The sequence below is a fragment of the Phalacrocorax carbo genome, chromosome 6 (genome assembly GCF_963921805.1).
Source record: "Phalacrocorax carbo chromosome 6, bPhaCar2.1, whole genome shotgun sequence".
Lineage (NCBI taxonomy): Eukaryota > Metazoa > Chordata > Aves > Suliformes > Phalacrocoracidae > Phalacrocorax > Phalacrocorax carbo.
In genome coordinates, this window is record NC_087518.1 from 48,969,511 (window position 1) to 48,987,334 (window position 17,824).

Below are 17,824 nucleotides of genomic sequence, written 5' to 3' on the forward strand. Positions count from 1 at the left end.
AGTGGAGGCTTGATACGACTCTTCGCATGCACATAGTAGCTTATGAATGGAAGCATTTGCAAGATGGAGCTCTTCACTGTTGGGGTGTGACAGGCGGTCTCCAAGAGTGGTGGCATATGAGCTTGGGAGTGACCATTGTTTGTATTCATACAGCACCTTTGCAGCTGAGAAATTCTAAATATCACAGGACTATTTTCTGGTTTTTTACCACTACACAGATAATCTCTTTGACAGATAAGATTTACTGACCCTCCTAGTAGAGTCTTTGCCATTGCTGGCTAGAAACCCCCACTCCTTCCACTAGATGACTTTTAGCCAAAGGACTGTCCATCCTTACCGGAGTGTTTCTTTCTTCCATTTTGCTTTTAAAGAAAGAACAAATAATGAAGAAAAGACACAGCCAAGGAATCTCCTAATGCTTTAAAAATCTTGCAAAGTGTCCTATGGAGATCCTTCTTCTAATTTATACCAGCATCCTTAGGGTCAAAGCTGATCTGATCCATCATGCCCAGGCAGAGTTGTTCCTAACTTATGACGTTTAGATGGACTAAAATGGGTACTTTCTAGCCTGGTTTTCTATTATTCCACAGCCTTGGGCATGCTTTGCACTTCAAAAGAGACAGCTCTCCAGATGTAGGTACTCGAGATCTCTTCCCACACCACATGTATCTGAGGGTCTTGCAACACCATATTAAGCAGCTTAACAAATGTCTGCAGTGTGTTCCTGCCTTCCTTCTCTCCTCAGGGGCAATAGTTCGTTGTTTTGATCTGCCTTGTTTTCTGGGTTTGTTTCCTGGTGTTAGAGCAGGCATGAATCAAGCAGCAAGCCTCAAACTTGGAGTGTAAGGTAGGAAGCAAGTCCCGGTTTACACCTCCTGAAATGCTACAGCAGCACCATCTGCACCTGGTGACACCAATCTGAAAGGGTTTTGTGGACTCCTGGGGCTTGTTTCTCCTGCTTTCACAGAGGGAAGGGCCTCAGCCTGCAGCCTCAAAACACTCCGTGTAAAAGTCCACTGGTAAGGCTCACCATGATGGTATGCAAAGGTGTCCTTAGCTGAATTAAAAGGCTCAGAAAGGTCTTTTAGGGCAGGTTTCCTCTGTGTCGTTGAGTGGGTTTGGAGATGCCTGGTGTAATTCAGAGGAGGCAAATTACCTACATAACACAAAGCTGGTTTCGATGGATATATTAGCTCAAACCTTGGAAGTCATACAACTAAGCTGACACTGCTGAAAGGACAGTGTAGCAAAAACCACAGTGCAAAAACTATGTGTAATTGCTTTTAATCCATGATTAAGGACAAGTTTGGAAATGTGCTTGCTGCAGTGTGCTCGACTATATGGCAGAAGAGAAGGGGTTGAGTCCAAAGAGACTAGGTTGGATGAGTTATGCAGGCCCAGTTGCTCATTGGGGACACACCTCAGCAAAAACAGAGAGGAGCTAGCAAGAAGAGGGGACACACATCTGGGCCCAGGTGAGTCAGGGTCCATGAGCTCATGGAGGACTTTCCCTCGGATGGCGATGGAGTCCTCAGCACCACTGAGTGTGCCTTGCCTCCAGTTGCTCACTCTGTGAGGCAGCCTCCAAGCGCCACCAGCACTGTGCTGGTTAACTGAAAGAAAAGGCCATTTCCAGGTTTGGGTGACTTACCTCACCTTATTCGCAGCCTGATTTGTGAACTTTCTAGTGTGTTTTTCTGCAACAACAGTGACATCCAGTGGCCAGCTGGATTTTTCTGGGAAAAGCATGAACCATCAACAGTTATAACAGTGTGAAACTTTTATGTTTAAGATGATACTGACTCAAGAGGCTGGGTTTTCATTTTCTGGAAGAGTTTCCTTTTCTTGAAAAGTCTGGTAAAATAGCTCCCATTCTCCTAAGCCAGCAGGGCACCGCTCGAGAAGCGGGCTAGAAAGCATCGGTACTCTGCTCCAGCACAGAGTTTGCCCTAAGTCCGTAAACGTCAGGGGGCCAGCAATTTGCTGAGGAATCACTGTGTTTTGTGCTATGGCGTCACCTTGTTTTTCACTTACGAGACATCCACAATCCAAATAAACCACCAGAAAGGGGCTCCTGGAGAAGATGAAGAAACCAGTGTAGTCTGTAAAATAGTTGACTAAGGTCAAAACCAGAAAAAACACACAAGGATCCATGTCAACTGGGAACTTTGATATGTGGTTTTCAAACTCATTTTCAAACAGAAAATGACAGCCTGTCTAGTAGTGTTTTGAAGTAATTTCACAGATTTGACAGACATTGCCCACAACTAACTTTCCTGGAATGGTTTAATCTCACACTAGAGCAAGATTTTTTTTTTCCCCAGTTTAGAGCTGTGCTTGTGCAAACTGGAGAAACTGGGGAGAGCCTAATGAAACTATCAGCGGGCAGGTTCAAAATAAACATGGGGAAGTTCTGTTTCATATCATGCACAATTACGTTGTGGCCACAGGATATTGTGGAACCCAAATGAATCCTTGAGGCCAAAACGGGATTAGACAAACTCAATAGTCCAGCTCTGGAAGTCACTAAACTTCTGATTCCCAGAGCCTGCAGTTATATACCAGCATCCTCACCACTATTTATTTCCTTCAGCAAGCTACTAAATGCATCCTTATTACCTGCCAGAAGCCTTTGCTAAGGCAGGCAAAGATGCTGCATACATAGTATGTCTGTGTCCTAAGAAAAGCTGAGGTCCTACAAGATCTGGTCCTTGCTGGGATGTACCTCAGAGATGTCTCCATAAGTTCAATGAGATACTCTGCATGCAAAAAGCTGTTTTGATGACCAAGGAGCTTTCCAAGGCTTGAAGCTGCCCTGAGCTCAGACTCCATGAAGTCATTGTAGGTGTTTTAACAACGTGTTCACAGTTACTTTCTTTGCAAAGTACGAGCATGGAGCAGGGAGGTATGGAAACAAGTTTTCTCCCCCCATCCCATCCCTTGCCTGGCTTTGGCAAGCAGGTCCATGTGCATTCCAGACTAGTTCAGGATGGCTTGGGGGATTTGCAATGGGATATGAAACACTTTGCTTGGAGGCTACCTGCCTAGCACCAGCTGTTGGGACTTTACTGTGGCGGCTATCCTGCGGCGGCGGGGGCTAGCAGTGGCTTACGTGAAAAGAGCTGATAACTTTGGTTCAGATGGGAGTGTGTTGTCTACTTCAGCAAGGCTGTAAGCACACTAATTAGGTGCCTTGGGCAAAAAAAGAGAGATAGCATTTCCTTACTGATTTCCTCACTGCTTCAGGTGTTGATGACAACTGGCGAACAGTAATGTACATAAAGACAGTGCATTTCATAGCAGGCCATCTGCACTTAGGTGATCTGGTGGTCCTAGCTGTCAGTCTGAGAGAGGTCTCAGCACCCTGAGAAGACTTTTAGAGATGCTGGTTTTTCTCTAGATTTTCCTCAGATTCAACACCTTGTCTCCTGCTGCAGTGCTGGGGATGGGTGAGGTTCCCAAGAGTTTGTACATTGGCCCTGTCCACTGGAGAGGATCGCCCAAGGGACACAGAGACATGTTCCCTGTCACACAGCTCCATGGCTGGCACGCACCTCCAGTCACACCTTACCTCACAACTTTGTACAGAAAGGTGTGTTCCCAACAACATGATTCAATGATGAGCATTCAGCTATAGGGGAAAATGCTCATAACCATCCTCCGTGCAGTATCTCAGACTGACAAGCCCTGTCTTCACTCACAGTAAAACCTGGGGACAAAATAACAGGCCAACCTTTACTTCAGCCCTACCCATGTAATTTTCCTCCTTCTACAGATTTCTGGTCCTGGTAAGTTGTTTCAGCTTATACCAGCGAACACAACAAATACATTTGAGGAGATAAACACTTCAAATCTCTAGGCTTTCTTGTTTACCCACCAAGGGACATTTTTCCTTAGCATAGTCAGGAAGGGATTGAATTCATCATATCTTAGACATAGTGGGCTGAGGTAATAGGATATTGTGAGCTACTCATCCACCTCCCTCTGCCCTTTACACTTGGATCCTTGATATCCAGTGAATTATTTCTTTAGGAATATGTACTGAAAGGGTTGTCCTCTGTTGGACCTTCTCACTGTGGAAAACTACTCTAATGCCATCTAAATAAAGCTAGAACATGAAATAGCCCAAAAGGTCCCATAACCAACCAGAGCACCTTGTCCAGCACAGATCGACACAGCTCCCCCTCCCTTGCAAAATAGCACGGTAAGAAAGGTGGCAGACAGGGCAGAAGAGGGAAGGATGGGGAGGAAGGTTGGACTCTGTGCAGTGACCTTCTGGGCAGCGGTAGGGTAGCTTGGTGGGCCATCATGCTATATCTGATAGATGCTGAGGCTAAAGGAGCTATTTAAACTCACAGGGTCAATGGAGAAAGAATTGTACAGAGGGCTTATGTTCTTACCTAAACCTGGTATCTGAGATGTTGGAATGAATTGCTCTGTGGAGGCGCCCATCCTCTCCAGTGAGACTGACCAGCTTAAACTGGGCACTTCATTTTGAAATGTCTGGAACAGCAATGAACCCTGTTGTTGTGTTGGTCTGACACAACTCAGTTGTTGCTGTGGTCTGACACAGAGACCAGAGGAGATGCTTGGGAGGTGACCTCACTTCAGTTCTTTCTTGTGTTGTTTTTCTTAACCTAAGTGAAACAGCTGGTTTAGACTCAAAGAAAATTGAGCTTTTTGTTTTTTTTTTTAAAAAAAAAATCTTATTTTCCTCATAATTTATTTAGGGCAAGTCTGCTAGGGAAAGTGTGCAAAGGCTTCGAAGATAGCACAGAACTGAGTGGCTGAGCCTACGTGATGGCACTATTTTGGGTCTGAAAGTAGACAACTATGCCAACATGGCACAGGTCCCAGACTGGTAAGTCTAGTCTCATCTCGTGCTGAGCCTGTTGAGGGCCCTGTGCGTTGCACTCCAGGCCACTTGCAGAGAAGAATTTCCAGTGTGTGACATTTGGGTGCTTCCAGAATAGCTCCATGCCCTCAACAGGAATGCTCAGAGGGACTAAACAGAGAGGAAGAGCAGAAGGGGAGAGTCATGAGGGGAGTGGAGTTTATTATATCAAGGGGCAGCAAGAAAATAGAAGGCGGCTGTGGGATTCTGTCTGTCTTTCAGACTGAGATGCTCTGAGTATACTCTTGCACTGTAAATCTCTAAGACACCCCAGGGAAACACAAATCTGTGCTCCATTACACTGGCCTCAATCTTGAGTAACCCCCTCAACTTTTGGCCCCTCATCGCTCCATTCTCCCCTTGGCTACGGTGTGGCCTTTCTCCAGAGCATATTCTGTAAGTGCTCATGGGTGAGAGGGGAGAGAGGTGATTACATGCAAGGAAAGAATGAAGGAGAGCCATGGGAGGATTGCTGGATGTTCAAAGCGCTGCATGCTTTGGCCTTTTATGTTTTATTGCTTTGCTTCCCGTGACTGTCCAAAAGTGGCTATGAGTCAGTTCCTCACAACTGCGGAGAATAGCAACATCAAACAAGGGAGGGAAAATGATTTCTCCATCTGCCTTGGAGAAGGGGTGGCATGATGTAAGGAGGCTATGATGAAAGCCTGCTTTACAAGACTGTTGCACATGGCTTGTACAAAGTATTTTTTAAGGCATGCTTTGGGCCTGGATACTCCTGCCAGAGGAGGACGAAAGCTCATTCCCTGCATCTCCAGTTCTCCTCCCCAGCTTTTTTGCATAATGCTGAAATTTCCAACTGTAAAACCGTGTCCTGCAGTGGAGCAAAAGCCAGCAACCTGGGTGACAGACTTCTCTGAAAGGTGGGGTACACCCTGAGCACCAGCCATTCTCCTCTGTGGCAAGGATGCATCAACGGATTAGTGGGGGTGGTCTCTGAGGCAGCTGAGTTTCTGTGGGGTGCCAGTTCACTCAGCCATGAGCTTGTCTCAGATGGTATCTGCTGTCCATAGTATTTGGGTGCTGTTAATACCCAGGAGTTGCCCCAAGGCCCTCTCATTTCTGCATCTTTGAAAGTCACTTTCTCTTTGGAAAGCCCACACGAAGCTCTTGATTTGAACCTGAATACTAGCCTCTAGTAAGCTTCTGTTATATCTGGTTTGTGGGTAGTAATGCATTTGGGATGCTGGTGATACATACACTGCATATCTCACCCTCTGGCACAGAGTACGGCTGACGTTGTTTCATACTAACTGGGTGAGGTGGAGGAACACTCTGGGGTCCTTGCAACCATTCCCAGAAAATTCCCATAAAATTTTCCTGCTGGATCTCCATGAGCATTAAGTTTGTTCATGTTGCTAGTAAAATCTAAAATAAAAATTTTCAGGCAGTCCGAATATCATACGCATCACTAGATGCTGCATATCACCTACCTTATCTGTTACCTGATGTCACTTTTTATACTCTGATAAGACACTTCACATTAGAAGGGTACTCGGGCTGGAGGAAAATTTTAGATACATCTAGATCCAACCTACAAAAGCAAGATCTGTGTGCGAATCCAATGTTTGCTCCTTGTCAAAGTGCACTCAAGATACAGATTCAAGGCAATCCCTACCACTAGAGTGAGATTTCAGGGAAGTAAGTGGTTTAGGAAAAAAGAGGAGCAGTCCTCTGGCAACGGTAGCAGTCTAAATCTGAGTTGTTATGAGAAAGGGTGAAAGAGCCTCCAATTTTTAAAGGATTATATTCATTAGCAAGGAATGGCTGGGTGCAGGGATAGAAACAGCTATGATGCTGGAGGAGGAGTGGAAGGGAATTAGAAATCTCGAGAGTTTGTCCACAAAACTGATTCCCCATCATGGATCTGGGACATCTGCCATAGCAGGAAACAGTAATGTGGGATGTCATGTGGTTCCCCCTAGTAAATTCATGCTGTTACCCAGAGACTGTTGGGTTAGCGTGGAATGCTATAATGGAGAAATTAGCGAATTAAGATAAAATTCATTGCCTGAGCTGTTTGCTGTAGCTCCTTACCACAGCCTCTTCTTGACACATTCATCATTCAGCTTCTAAAATATTCAGTTTGACCATGCTCATTATAAGAGAAACAGAGGCATACTTTTGGAGGCAGCAAGCAAAGGAACCAGTAAGTATTTGCCCCAACTGTGAACGTGCAGCTTTCAGCATTTGCATTTTTGCCTACGCTAATTCTTGTGAAGCCTAACTACCATAAACATTCTGGTGGTGCCAAGAGCCTTGAAAATCAGTGTCGAGAGAGGAGGAATAGAGACTGCCGCCTCCTGATTGCAAAGCAGCCCGAGGTCTAAATGGCAACAAAACGTTATACATAACGTCTGATTCACTGTGTGGAGAATGTAAAGAATTGAGACCTCCCGACACAGTTTACATTGGCCCTTTTTATGACTAATTGTGCAGAAAATAGCTCTGCTTGTAGTGTGCATGGAAACAGTTCAGGTTTCTGCTGTGTGTCAGCTAATGGGCTAGCAAGGCTTTTTAGCACAACTTCAAAGGCTCTGGCCATGGAGGTCCTTTGTGAGGGAATTATCTCCTGGTCCTTTGTACCCCTTTATCCTTCTAAGCCGTGGAACAAAGGAATTGTGAAAGAAGAGACAAAGTAATTTGTAGTAGATCTCTAGACCTAGATAAAGTACATAACTCTTGCTTAAAAACATTTTTTCTGCTTCTGTCACCAAAACAAGATTTTATTTTTCTGTGTAGGAACACCCAAATTCATTTCACTTTTGAGGGATGCAACCTTACATGTAGGTGTACTATTGATGGGGTCACCAGAATGTCTGAAATGGTAAAGGAGAGCTTTAGTTTCTGTGGTCAGTTAGAAAATACATGGCTGTTACTGTTAGAGTTGGCTGATAGCTGTATTTCTCTCTGCCTCAGGATATTCCACTAAGAAAGGAAGAAAATGCATTTTTTTTCAGCAGCATGTGTGCATGCACATGCTTTAGGGAAATCATGTATTTTTCACCTTTTAGTAAAAAAAAAAAATAGTTTATTCTTTCTTTCTTCCAGTGAAAAATGAAACCTTGGGGAGATAAGGAAATGCATTACATGCATCTGCTTTGTGTAGTCCAAAGCACAGTTCTTAATTAAAAATCAAAAAGCAAACCAGGGGTGGAAGGTGTTTGATTAATGTTAGCAACCATGCTGTATAATGTGTTCCTCCAGTGTCTCCAGATCCTCTGGCTCAAAATGACAAGACATGAAAGAAAGGAGAATAATCTTGGCCTTATCAAATCTAATGAAGAAACACCCCCAAGTGCAGTGAGCCACGCTAGCCGCTCCACTGTGTTTGTGTTCAAACTACAAAATGACTGTGTGTTTAGCAGTTGGTCTTGTCCTCAGGCAAATCCCGTGAGTATCTCCTTATCCTTAGAGGGTGGAAGGACTGGATCCACATCTTTTTTTTTTTTTTTTTGTGAAAAAAAAGTTTTAAACTGTTAGGAGAGGCAGTACTGCATATCTCCATGCCCAAGTACAGACTTTCACTTCAGGTTCCTATCTAGGAAATCTTTTTTGTCTTCCTTCTCTCTTCTTCCCATACTTGTGTGGATTTCCCAAGGCAGTCAGTGTTCTGAGCTATTGGATCTAGTTTTCATCAGCTGTCAAGGTAAATTTGGTTAATACTGCAAGAATAGTTTATTTTTAGGTTTTCAGGTTTAGACTGAAGAGGGTATAGTGACAGGAAAGCAAGAGTGTTCCCCGTCTCTCTAATCTGTCTGATATATCTCTAGATGCGCTAACTTCAATAGTTCATACTTTCTTGATGTCTTTTTTTAATGAACATTTCCAGGCCAAGCAGAGAACTTTTTAAAAGTTTTTAGCAGAATTATACGCCATACACACACACATATATAAAAAGTTCAATTTTTTTTTATATCTATAAATAAAAATCAATCCACTGATGTTATAAAAGTTCTGGCAATTATTACATATTCTGTTTGCACATATAGGCAGCCAGAGGCAAGGATTTGATGTTTTTCACTGATGCTGAGCTTAATTGTCTCTAATAGACAGGTTAAATTGGTTTTCATTATGTGCCATAAGCTGTCAAAAGTATTATATTGTTGTCAATATCTAACAAATGAATGTTTATCTCAAGTTGTATGTGACCAAGGAGAGTAATTTCATGTAAGAAATTTCTCATATAGAAAATTTTCCTGGATTTTAAACCTGGGAAGGCTAATTATGATGGACTTAGCAGCAGGAGGCAAGCAAAGACATTTCTTCCAGGAATTCTTTAACCCTGGAAGTACAGCAATGACACAAGGGTGTTTTCATGTTTCACTTTACCCACATGCACTGGACCTCTCAAGTGCCACCTTTTTCCTCAAACCTTCCTTTTCCATATGTCTCTGATCCTGAGGAGCTCCTTGCCATGAGATGCCATGGATCACTGTTGGGAAGATGTCTGTGTCGGGTGGGAAGGCTGCTGGTCGGAGCATGCATGTTTTCAGTTTTTCCATCACTGAGATAGAGCATGACTTTAAGTTGCTTGTAGTGTGTGCATAGTGAGATAATGAGTTGGCCACAACAGTGTTTCTGTGATGTAAAATAAACAGATGGATACAAAATCAATCACAACATGTGATTTCTCACTGAGCAGAGAAGTTAGGACAAGTAGAAGACAAAGACGGTCCGTATAGAAATCTTGCAATCAGGTGGAAAGGATGTATTAACAGGGCAAGCTGACATTGTTGACGGTCCTACCATTTTGTGGATGAGGAATCAGAGCTGTTGCGTAGTTATGTTTTTCCCTGGGTTTAAAGCAGTTAAAATTGAGGGGGTTTGTACTGCCATGATGTCAAAGATTTGCTGGATTCAGGACGATTGTTTACATTAAGAAATCTCTTGGCATTTAAGACTCCGGTTCAGGGAAAGTAGAGTGTTGTACTACGGACTCAGAAACATCTCTGACTTTGACACCTTTGACTTTGGTTCCTCAATGTCACTTTGCCAGTGACAGAATGGGGACCTTTGTTTGCCTTGGCGACTGCATAAAAAACCAGGATATGATCAAATCCAGTTAATCACTCACAAATGTCTCATTTCTTGAATCTCTGAGGCTGTGTAACACATTTTTGGGACTGCTCTCTGCTCCTTTGGCTTTTGTTGTAAGTTAGTTAGGGGAAAATCAAATTTTTAGTTTTCTTAAAAGGAAGTGGAGGAATCCTGGAACACGCTAGGGCTCTGTAAATGTACGTTTAATCATTTAAAGAAATGTCTTTTGGCTAAAAGCTCTTACCAGTGCTTGCAAGTTGCACTAAAAGCCATACGACTACATCATTCCCACAACTGATGCTAATTAGCACCCTTGTTGGCAGTGTGAGCAGAGATGCAGCCTTAGCAAATACTAGGGGCTCAATTACTCTCAAATTCATAGCAACTTTGTGCAGTATGGGTAAAGTGTCCTAGGGGTGACTCTGTTGACAGTTATGCCAGCTCCTTACACAGTGGCATGCATGGAGAGAGACCTGGGCATGACCTGCCTGTCGTGGTTTTTTTATGCAAGGCATTTGGCTCTGCTATGGAGCCAGCCAGTTACAAACATCTCCTGCAAACACTTACACCGTGCTTAAGGCAAGCCCACACCCCCCAAGCAGCAGCAAACCAGAGGAGTGCGTTTTTACATGCAGCACATGGTAGAACTCCCTGCTGCAAGGTGTCACAGGGCAAAAAGTACATGGAGGCAGAGGCTTGAGCACATCCGTAGTGAATTGGTCTATTCAGAGCTGGCAGTGAGATGCGATGACCTGGGTGTAAATGGGGGTCACCCAGCCATGCAGAGCTGGAAGCTAATAGGCATAATGGAGGAAGATTATTCTGTCCTTTCTCGGTGTCATTCATGTATATATTTCTATACCTTCAATATTCACCACGGGCTACCGTTGGAGACAGGTTACTGGGTTACATGGATTTTAATAAACCTGTTAGTGGACTTCTTGCCTCTTTATGTCTAACCCATCCTGAAAACAATGTGGGACTCTGACAATAAGTTGAAAGCTTTGGAGGGATTACACTGCCTTATTGAGTCTGTACCCAAAGCCCTTTGAGGGCTCCCGTTGACTCCAATGGGATTTGGTTCAGACCTCAAGTATATAGGACTCCCTTAAGTAAACTCTTTCAAGGCCCGTACATGCTGCAATACTTATTGGGCTCTTTGTTACTTCTGTGAACAGGAATGCGACCTTTACTCTTCTAGCCAAGAGCCCCGATTTACAGGACTAAATCCTCACGTTTTGGGAGAGATAAGGTTACCATCCCAGCTCCTCCCAACCCTGTGCAGGTGGCTGAGCAGATGATGAAGCAATTCCTGAATCACTGCTGTTTTAGGTAGATAAGCACTGAGGGTACAGGACAGCAGCTTCAGAGCTGCTTCATAAACAGATATCCATGAACAGTGATGAGCAGAGTGGACATCAGAGTTGTATGTTGTTCCAGTTCATGAGCCAAAGCCCTAGTAATGTTATTTTTGCCACTGCAGGGTCATTCTGATATCATATTAGAAGTTTATTTAGTCTGTTCACATACTAGAAATGGCCACAGTGGAAGATGAGACTAGCAATTCATCCAGGTTTTCTTTTATCCACCCAGTCCCTTGGCCACGGGAGGGGACGGAGGGGTAAATAAGATGGAAGAAGACCGTATTGTGCTATATGCTGTCTCATCCTCTGGCCATTGCCAAAGGCTGCAGCGGGCTATGTGGTGAATAGCTGAGCCTGAATTACAACAAATTGCATAACGTGCCTTTCTTGCTTTTGGAGCTGGTCTAGCTTCTGGTAACTTTGCCTCCCAAACCTGTTGTTCCAACAGAAGAAACTCAAATGAGTGAGAGGAGCAGTTTGATTGACAGTGCTATTTTCTGCCTGTATTTTAGGTCACTTCCTGGGTAACAACACTGTGATTGATGTGCTGAGACAAGCAGGATTTGAAGTGGAGCACACCCCTCCTGGACAACCAATTGGAAAGTAAGCAGCTGCCCACAAATTATTAATCACTTTCTCTCCTTTTTTCTCTCCCTTTTTTCTGTGACTAAGCAAGATTACTGCATTAGTGTAGGAGATGGGTGAGGAACCTCCCTTTCTCACCCAAGTTCCAGGCAAAAAGTGCACTATAAAGCATCTGGTGTGTGAGTTTTGAAACATGGAGTCTCAATGGCTGTTTTCCTTTTCACTTGGGGACATTATTTATATCACAGCTGCTTCACTATACCAGATCAGAAGTGCCACTTTTTCTTTCTGTTTTCAAGAAACATCTTGTTCCGCTCGTTTTCCACAATAGCTGTTTTGTGTTTTTCTCTCCGTGGGGTTTTAGTTGCTTCTTGATTGCAGGGCAGTAGACTACCACCAACTTCATTTTTTGGGCCTCTCTGTCAGGCTGCTCTTCATTAGGTGAAATTTCAGTTTTGCCTGAAGGACCGGATTTAATGTAGCAGATGCACCTTGGAAAGTGTGGTGGGTAGGTAAAAAGCAATTCATTATTCCCTGAGTTTCTCCATCTAGCTGATTAAGTAAAGCAGGCAAAAAGGATTGATTACCAGGGTTTTGGCACTCTTCATTAGTATAAGGTAAAATATGACGCAAAATTGTCCTCAGTTGGTGAAACAGACTTCCTACCTCCCCTAGACTTTTTTCTGGCCATTTAGATGAGGTCTCTGTCTAAAGATATCATAGACAATGAAACTGTGAGGGATGGTGAGAGACCATCTAGCTTTGCAAAGTTAGCCTTTCCCCTGCAATCTGCAGATAAAAATTGGCCAAGATTGCTCTGTCATAGGATTGATATCCTCATTATGAGAAAGTGTTAGCAGCATGCCTCTGTCCCTGGTGGGCAGACATGACATGGTCCAAATATGAGGTGAGTTTCAATATGGAGGATTAATTGCAGGGCTAGTAGACCATGTCTGAAAAAGCTATGTTTAATATAGTTGGAAAATCTGGCTGATCTAGCCTTGTTTCTGAAACATCCACGATGATTCATACAGAATATAATATGGCTCAACTGTACATAAGTGTCTTTGACAAAGCATTTATCCTAAATGCTTCTTGGAATATGTTGAGCAATAAAAGCAGAGTCTTAAATAACAATGGGGAAAAGAGGAAGAAAAAGCTATCAAACTCAAGGAAGAGCATATATTCAGAGGAGGTTTAAGAAGCACTTTGGCAGAGGGAGAAAAGTTGACATGGCACAGGGAAGAGCAGTAAACACTGTAACTGACTGGAAATTTTGGCTAAAATCGACAAAAATGCCTGTGTCTAAAAATACAACAAAGCAGAAATACCAAGCAAACTGCACCAAAACAGCTGAGGGTATACCATTCCTAGGTTTCTGACAAAGAAACTTCCCTCTCAGGGAAGTAGGCACATACCTCAGCAATTTTCATTTAGCTGAAAGTATCATCTTCCCATGAAAAGTATTTCACTGAAAATTGTGAAGCTTATTAATTTATTGGCTGTTTGCAAGCCCCTGAGAAGAAAGAGAGATACAGTAGTGTGAGAGATGTCCAATAATAGTCTCTGCTCTTTATGGTCTTGGGATATGTCTAGACACATCATCACAGACTTGAAATAACGTGATAGGGCAGGAAACTTGAAACAAAGCCACTGCTTTATGTTGGCTTATTTGCAATATGGGGCATCTCTGTGTATGCATTCCCCTGCCTTGGCAGCAGTGTCCCTTGTTCATGACCTCTTCGTCCCTGAAATTGTCAGTCACTGGGGGAGATGTAGTTGAAAGCAAGCACATTTGGGCTGCTGCCTAGAGCGATGCATATGTCCTCAGTGGAATTATCCTACACTTGGTAGCTTCTGTTCCCAGCTCCAGACCAGAGCATGGGGCAGGTTGGTCCCTTTGTCTGGACTAGTACCCTAATTCCAGAGGTCTGAACATTGGAAGTACAAAATTTTATTAAAGGATATACTGTTGTGCATGAGTACTGGATTGACCTGAGAGAGAGCATATGGTTGTACTCCATAAAGATTAGATACTCTGTGTGTTTTCCTGTGGTCTGATGATCCAGGCAGATCAGCCAGTCCTAGATGAGAATACAGAAAGAAAAATAAATGGCATGGTAAAGAAATCAAGAGTTGCCACTAATTTGCATTACTCACGTTGCAGAAACAGTAGAAGATTATAGAAAGTTTAAATAAAGAGAATTTAAATATATTCACAGGAAACAGCTTGCTGCCTTTAGGAAAAAAATAGACTCCCACACCTGCACATCTGGGACTGTATTTTCATCATCCTACAGCTGGGGCTGCAGCCATCAGAACTGCTGGGGGCTCCCCCTTAGAAACCAGGAGGCTGCTGCAAACCATTTTGTCTCCCTATTTTGCAATTTCTGGGTGAGCTGCAAAGGACAGTCCAGTCAAACACAGTTATGGCAGAAGTCGACAGCATATTCAGAAAACATGGCCAGTCAATTGTTGATGTTGGGGTTATGTTGCTGTAATTGAGACTCTTAAGGAACCTTGCGTTTTTGTCTACCCTTCCTTTTTTGCTCTCCTCTCTCCTTTTTAAAAGATGAAATAAAAGCATTTGAAAACAGTTAGAAAGTCCCAGAAGAGGAATCATTTTAGGGCTGTGGCTATACTAACCACATGTATACATAGAATAAACAAGTAGAAGCCCAACAGATTTTGAGCTGCTTGTACATAGACATTGTTTTATGGATTATAGAGATGCAGGTGTTTTGATCTTGATTCTTGTGGAGCCATATGTGAAATAAGAGGTAGTTCTCTCCTGTGCTTAAACCCAAAAGAGACATTTCTGATTTACCTCCAAATAAGTTGTATAAGGGAGTCAAGCCCACTGCATTGCATTCTGGCGCTGACAACTGAAAAATTGGATAGTGTTCAGGGAAGATCAGCTGGACTCTAATGTAGAGATTGGTGGGGGTGGACAGCACGTGGAAAAAATGCAAGGGTTGGAAAAAACTGAAGCAGCTGCATGCTTATGTTTTGGCCAAGAGAATTCAAAAAGGATTGTTGTGGATGGATTGTGTGCAGAAAGAGGAACAATTTGAGCTGGCACATAGGAATATTTGAAGGCGTATCGTATTGAAACTGAGGATGGTTTTGGCTGAATATCAATGATTTCTTGACATTAATTTGCAGGACAGCCTTTCTCAGGTTAAGTCGGAGGTCCCATTATTTGAAACGGTGAAAGTAACTTTAGCAAAATGCTCGTGCAATGTCCTGCTTACTACCAATGCTACCTTGCTGCAAAAGCAAATACTATTTTTTCTTTAATATCTCTGTTCCTAAAACATTATTATTATTGAAATTATTGGTAATCTGATCTTTATTGTTCAATAACAATAAAGCAGTGGTACCATAAATAGGTGGGGTAGTCTGGTATGACATTTAAGCTCTGCCATCCATTTCAGTTTCAGAAAGGACAAGAGAATGCCTTTTTCTAAAATAACTAGTATGGTTCCTGTGTATCAGAAAAGCCTTGGAAAGAGTGAAACAGGACAAAGACCAAAGCTGTTTATACTTTGTTACGCGCAGGCTGGCTAAAGCCAGAAAATCATTGGCTTCCTCTGTCCAAAATGCTAAGCATGGGTTGAGAAATGGCTGCTCTTTAAGCCGACCAAAATGAATATGTCGAGTCTCACATTTCTTTGTCTAGTGACAAGCACAATTGGAGCCAAGTTCTCCCTTTCTTAAGGTACTAGGGAAGAGTAAAGTGAGACCTTGGCAGGCTAGAAGAGATAGCCAAGACATGGAGCGGTTTGATGGCTCCAGAATCAATGAACTGGCAAAGAACAGTTCATACAAAGTACACTTAACTGGTGTGGAGCTACTTGGGAGCTCTCACTGACTGGATTTCTGAAATTCCATAGCTCCTGTTGATCTGCCTGGTGGCCCAGTGCTGACCTTTCTGAGCCCCTTCTAGAATCTCACCAGCTGAGTATTGAAAATACCTTCTTTAAAGCTTGATCCCTTTATGTAGAAGAAACCCTGTCATACTCAGCATGCAGAACAATGCCATAAACACTTGAGAACTTATCCTCGCATTGGCTTCATTCGTTTATTTTGTTGCCTGAGGGAAAGTGTCCCAAATTTGTTTGCCTGACAACCTTCAACAGCAACCTTCTTATTTTGCTGGCTGTCCTCCTTGTCCCCAGATAAAAGCATTGGAAAATGAATGGCTGAATCAGTATCTCATTGCTTTGCCCTGAGATAAAGAAGGCAACATTTTTTGGTGGGGCCTCTGCCAACTGGCCGTTCCTGCCCCTCTCTGTCTTCAGAAAGCAGAGCTGCATGCTTGGGGTGGGGAGAGAGGAGGAGATGGAAGAAAGTTTCCCCTCAGATGGATTCCAGTGACTTGAGCAGATAAAGGGCCACAGCTGCTTCACATTTAATTGGAAACAGCCAAATTGCAAGATCAATCCCGGAAGCACCTGTGTCTGTGATGACTCTATTGTTACTGGGTTCTCAGAATCGGCTCTGACCTTCTGCCACACGCCAAGCCCTGACGTACTGCGCACCATTCTCTCGGCCAGAAAAACATGCAGCAGTGCTCTTTTCCATCAGACTGCTCTCTCTGGTATTATGCTCAATGCTGCCTTCTTTCAGAACAGGAGAATTCAGGACAACCTTTTATTTCTGCCCATCTGAGAGTTTATTGTAAAGTCTCAGAGCTCTGCTGTAGAAATTAATTACCCTTCCTCCTTATGTTTGAACTTCCTGCCCCAGTTGAAGCAACATGTCCTTGCTGTTGTAGCTTATTCCTTTCCTTCTTTCTGAAGCAAAGAGCTTGCTCTTTCACCTTTTCCTACAGCATCCTATAGGTGTGACCCTGGCTCTCCTACTCAGTATTGTCTCATGGTGGAAGTCTTTGCTTCACTATGAATGCTTTCTTCTTCCCCACGGGATGAAAGCACACCCGATCCATGCAGTGATGCAGCCATTGCACTCCATCAGGATCCATAACCTTCACGAGGTGATATGCAGAGATGGGAAAACGTTTGGCATAACATTCTCCACAGCCCCAAGTTGGTAAAAGTACCAGTTCAATAGATTACATCCCAGAAACTTATGGATGCCATCAGAGCCCTGAGGAGTCTCCCAGTAGTTGCCAAGGTCCTTGGGATGCCCAAGCAACTTTGGCTTTCTGGTGCCAGCCTGGCGGGGTTACTCCACTCTGCTTAGCCGTTAACGTTCAGGATGTGTTTGGGAGAATGTTAAAGTTGTAGTGAAATAAGTAAAATTTTATTTAGAAAAGAGACAAGTAAAAAAAAATATGAGAGATGTTACACTCTCATTGGAAACAACTGAGTTAACTGAGAAAAAAAGAAGAGCTGGAGAGATGTTAGCCCATTCTGGATTCCCTCTCTTCTGAGACAGAGAAAAATGCGCACTTTTTTTTTCTGTGGGTGGAATAATCTCCCTGTTGGGTTGCTGCAGTTCTTAAACCTATTGTAAAGCTTTGGATCTTTCACTTGATCTGAGCCTGAGGATCATACTCCCCTCACTAGCTTCCTTCCCTTGGAAGAAAAGCAAGCCCAATATTTAGGGGGGTTTCTCTGACAGCATAATTAGCAGTAAGAGGTGTATAGGGATTAAATGGGGTTCATCTGCATGCATTGGCAAATTTATTGCCTCATGTAATATTGGAGAATATGACTACTTAATGCTTAAAATATTTAGTCATGAATATATACCCATTACATTTTCAAGGGATTCCCACGTGCCTTTAGAGTATCCTCCTTTTCAATTTAATTGTCTTTGTGTCTATAATTACCTTACAGCCACAAAGTCTGAGCTATTCGAAGTAACACTTAGGGGGGAACAAATTGAAGAAAATCTCCAAGGTTTCGTAGAGAAGCAAAGTCAACTTACAAGTTCTCAGCCATAGAAACTCAAT

The 17,824-nt window shown here is 43.1% G+C and overlaps 1 protein-coding gene across 1 annotated transcript in view; it reads left to right on the forward strand.

Annotated features, from left to right (window-relative positions):
- The window catches only part of TRABD2B (TraB domain containing 2B), a 296,942-nt gene that overhangs the window by 234,973 nt on the left and 44,145 nt on the right, over positions 1-17,824 (forward strand). The window contains exon 5 of the mRNA XM_064455138.1: positions 11,829-11,919. Within this exon, the coding sequence (XP_064311208.1) occupies positions 11,829-11,919 (91 nt within the window). The remainder of the gene's footprint in view (positions 1-11,828; positions 11,920-17,824) is intronic.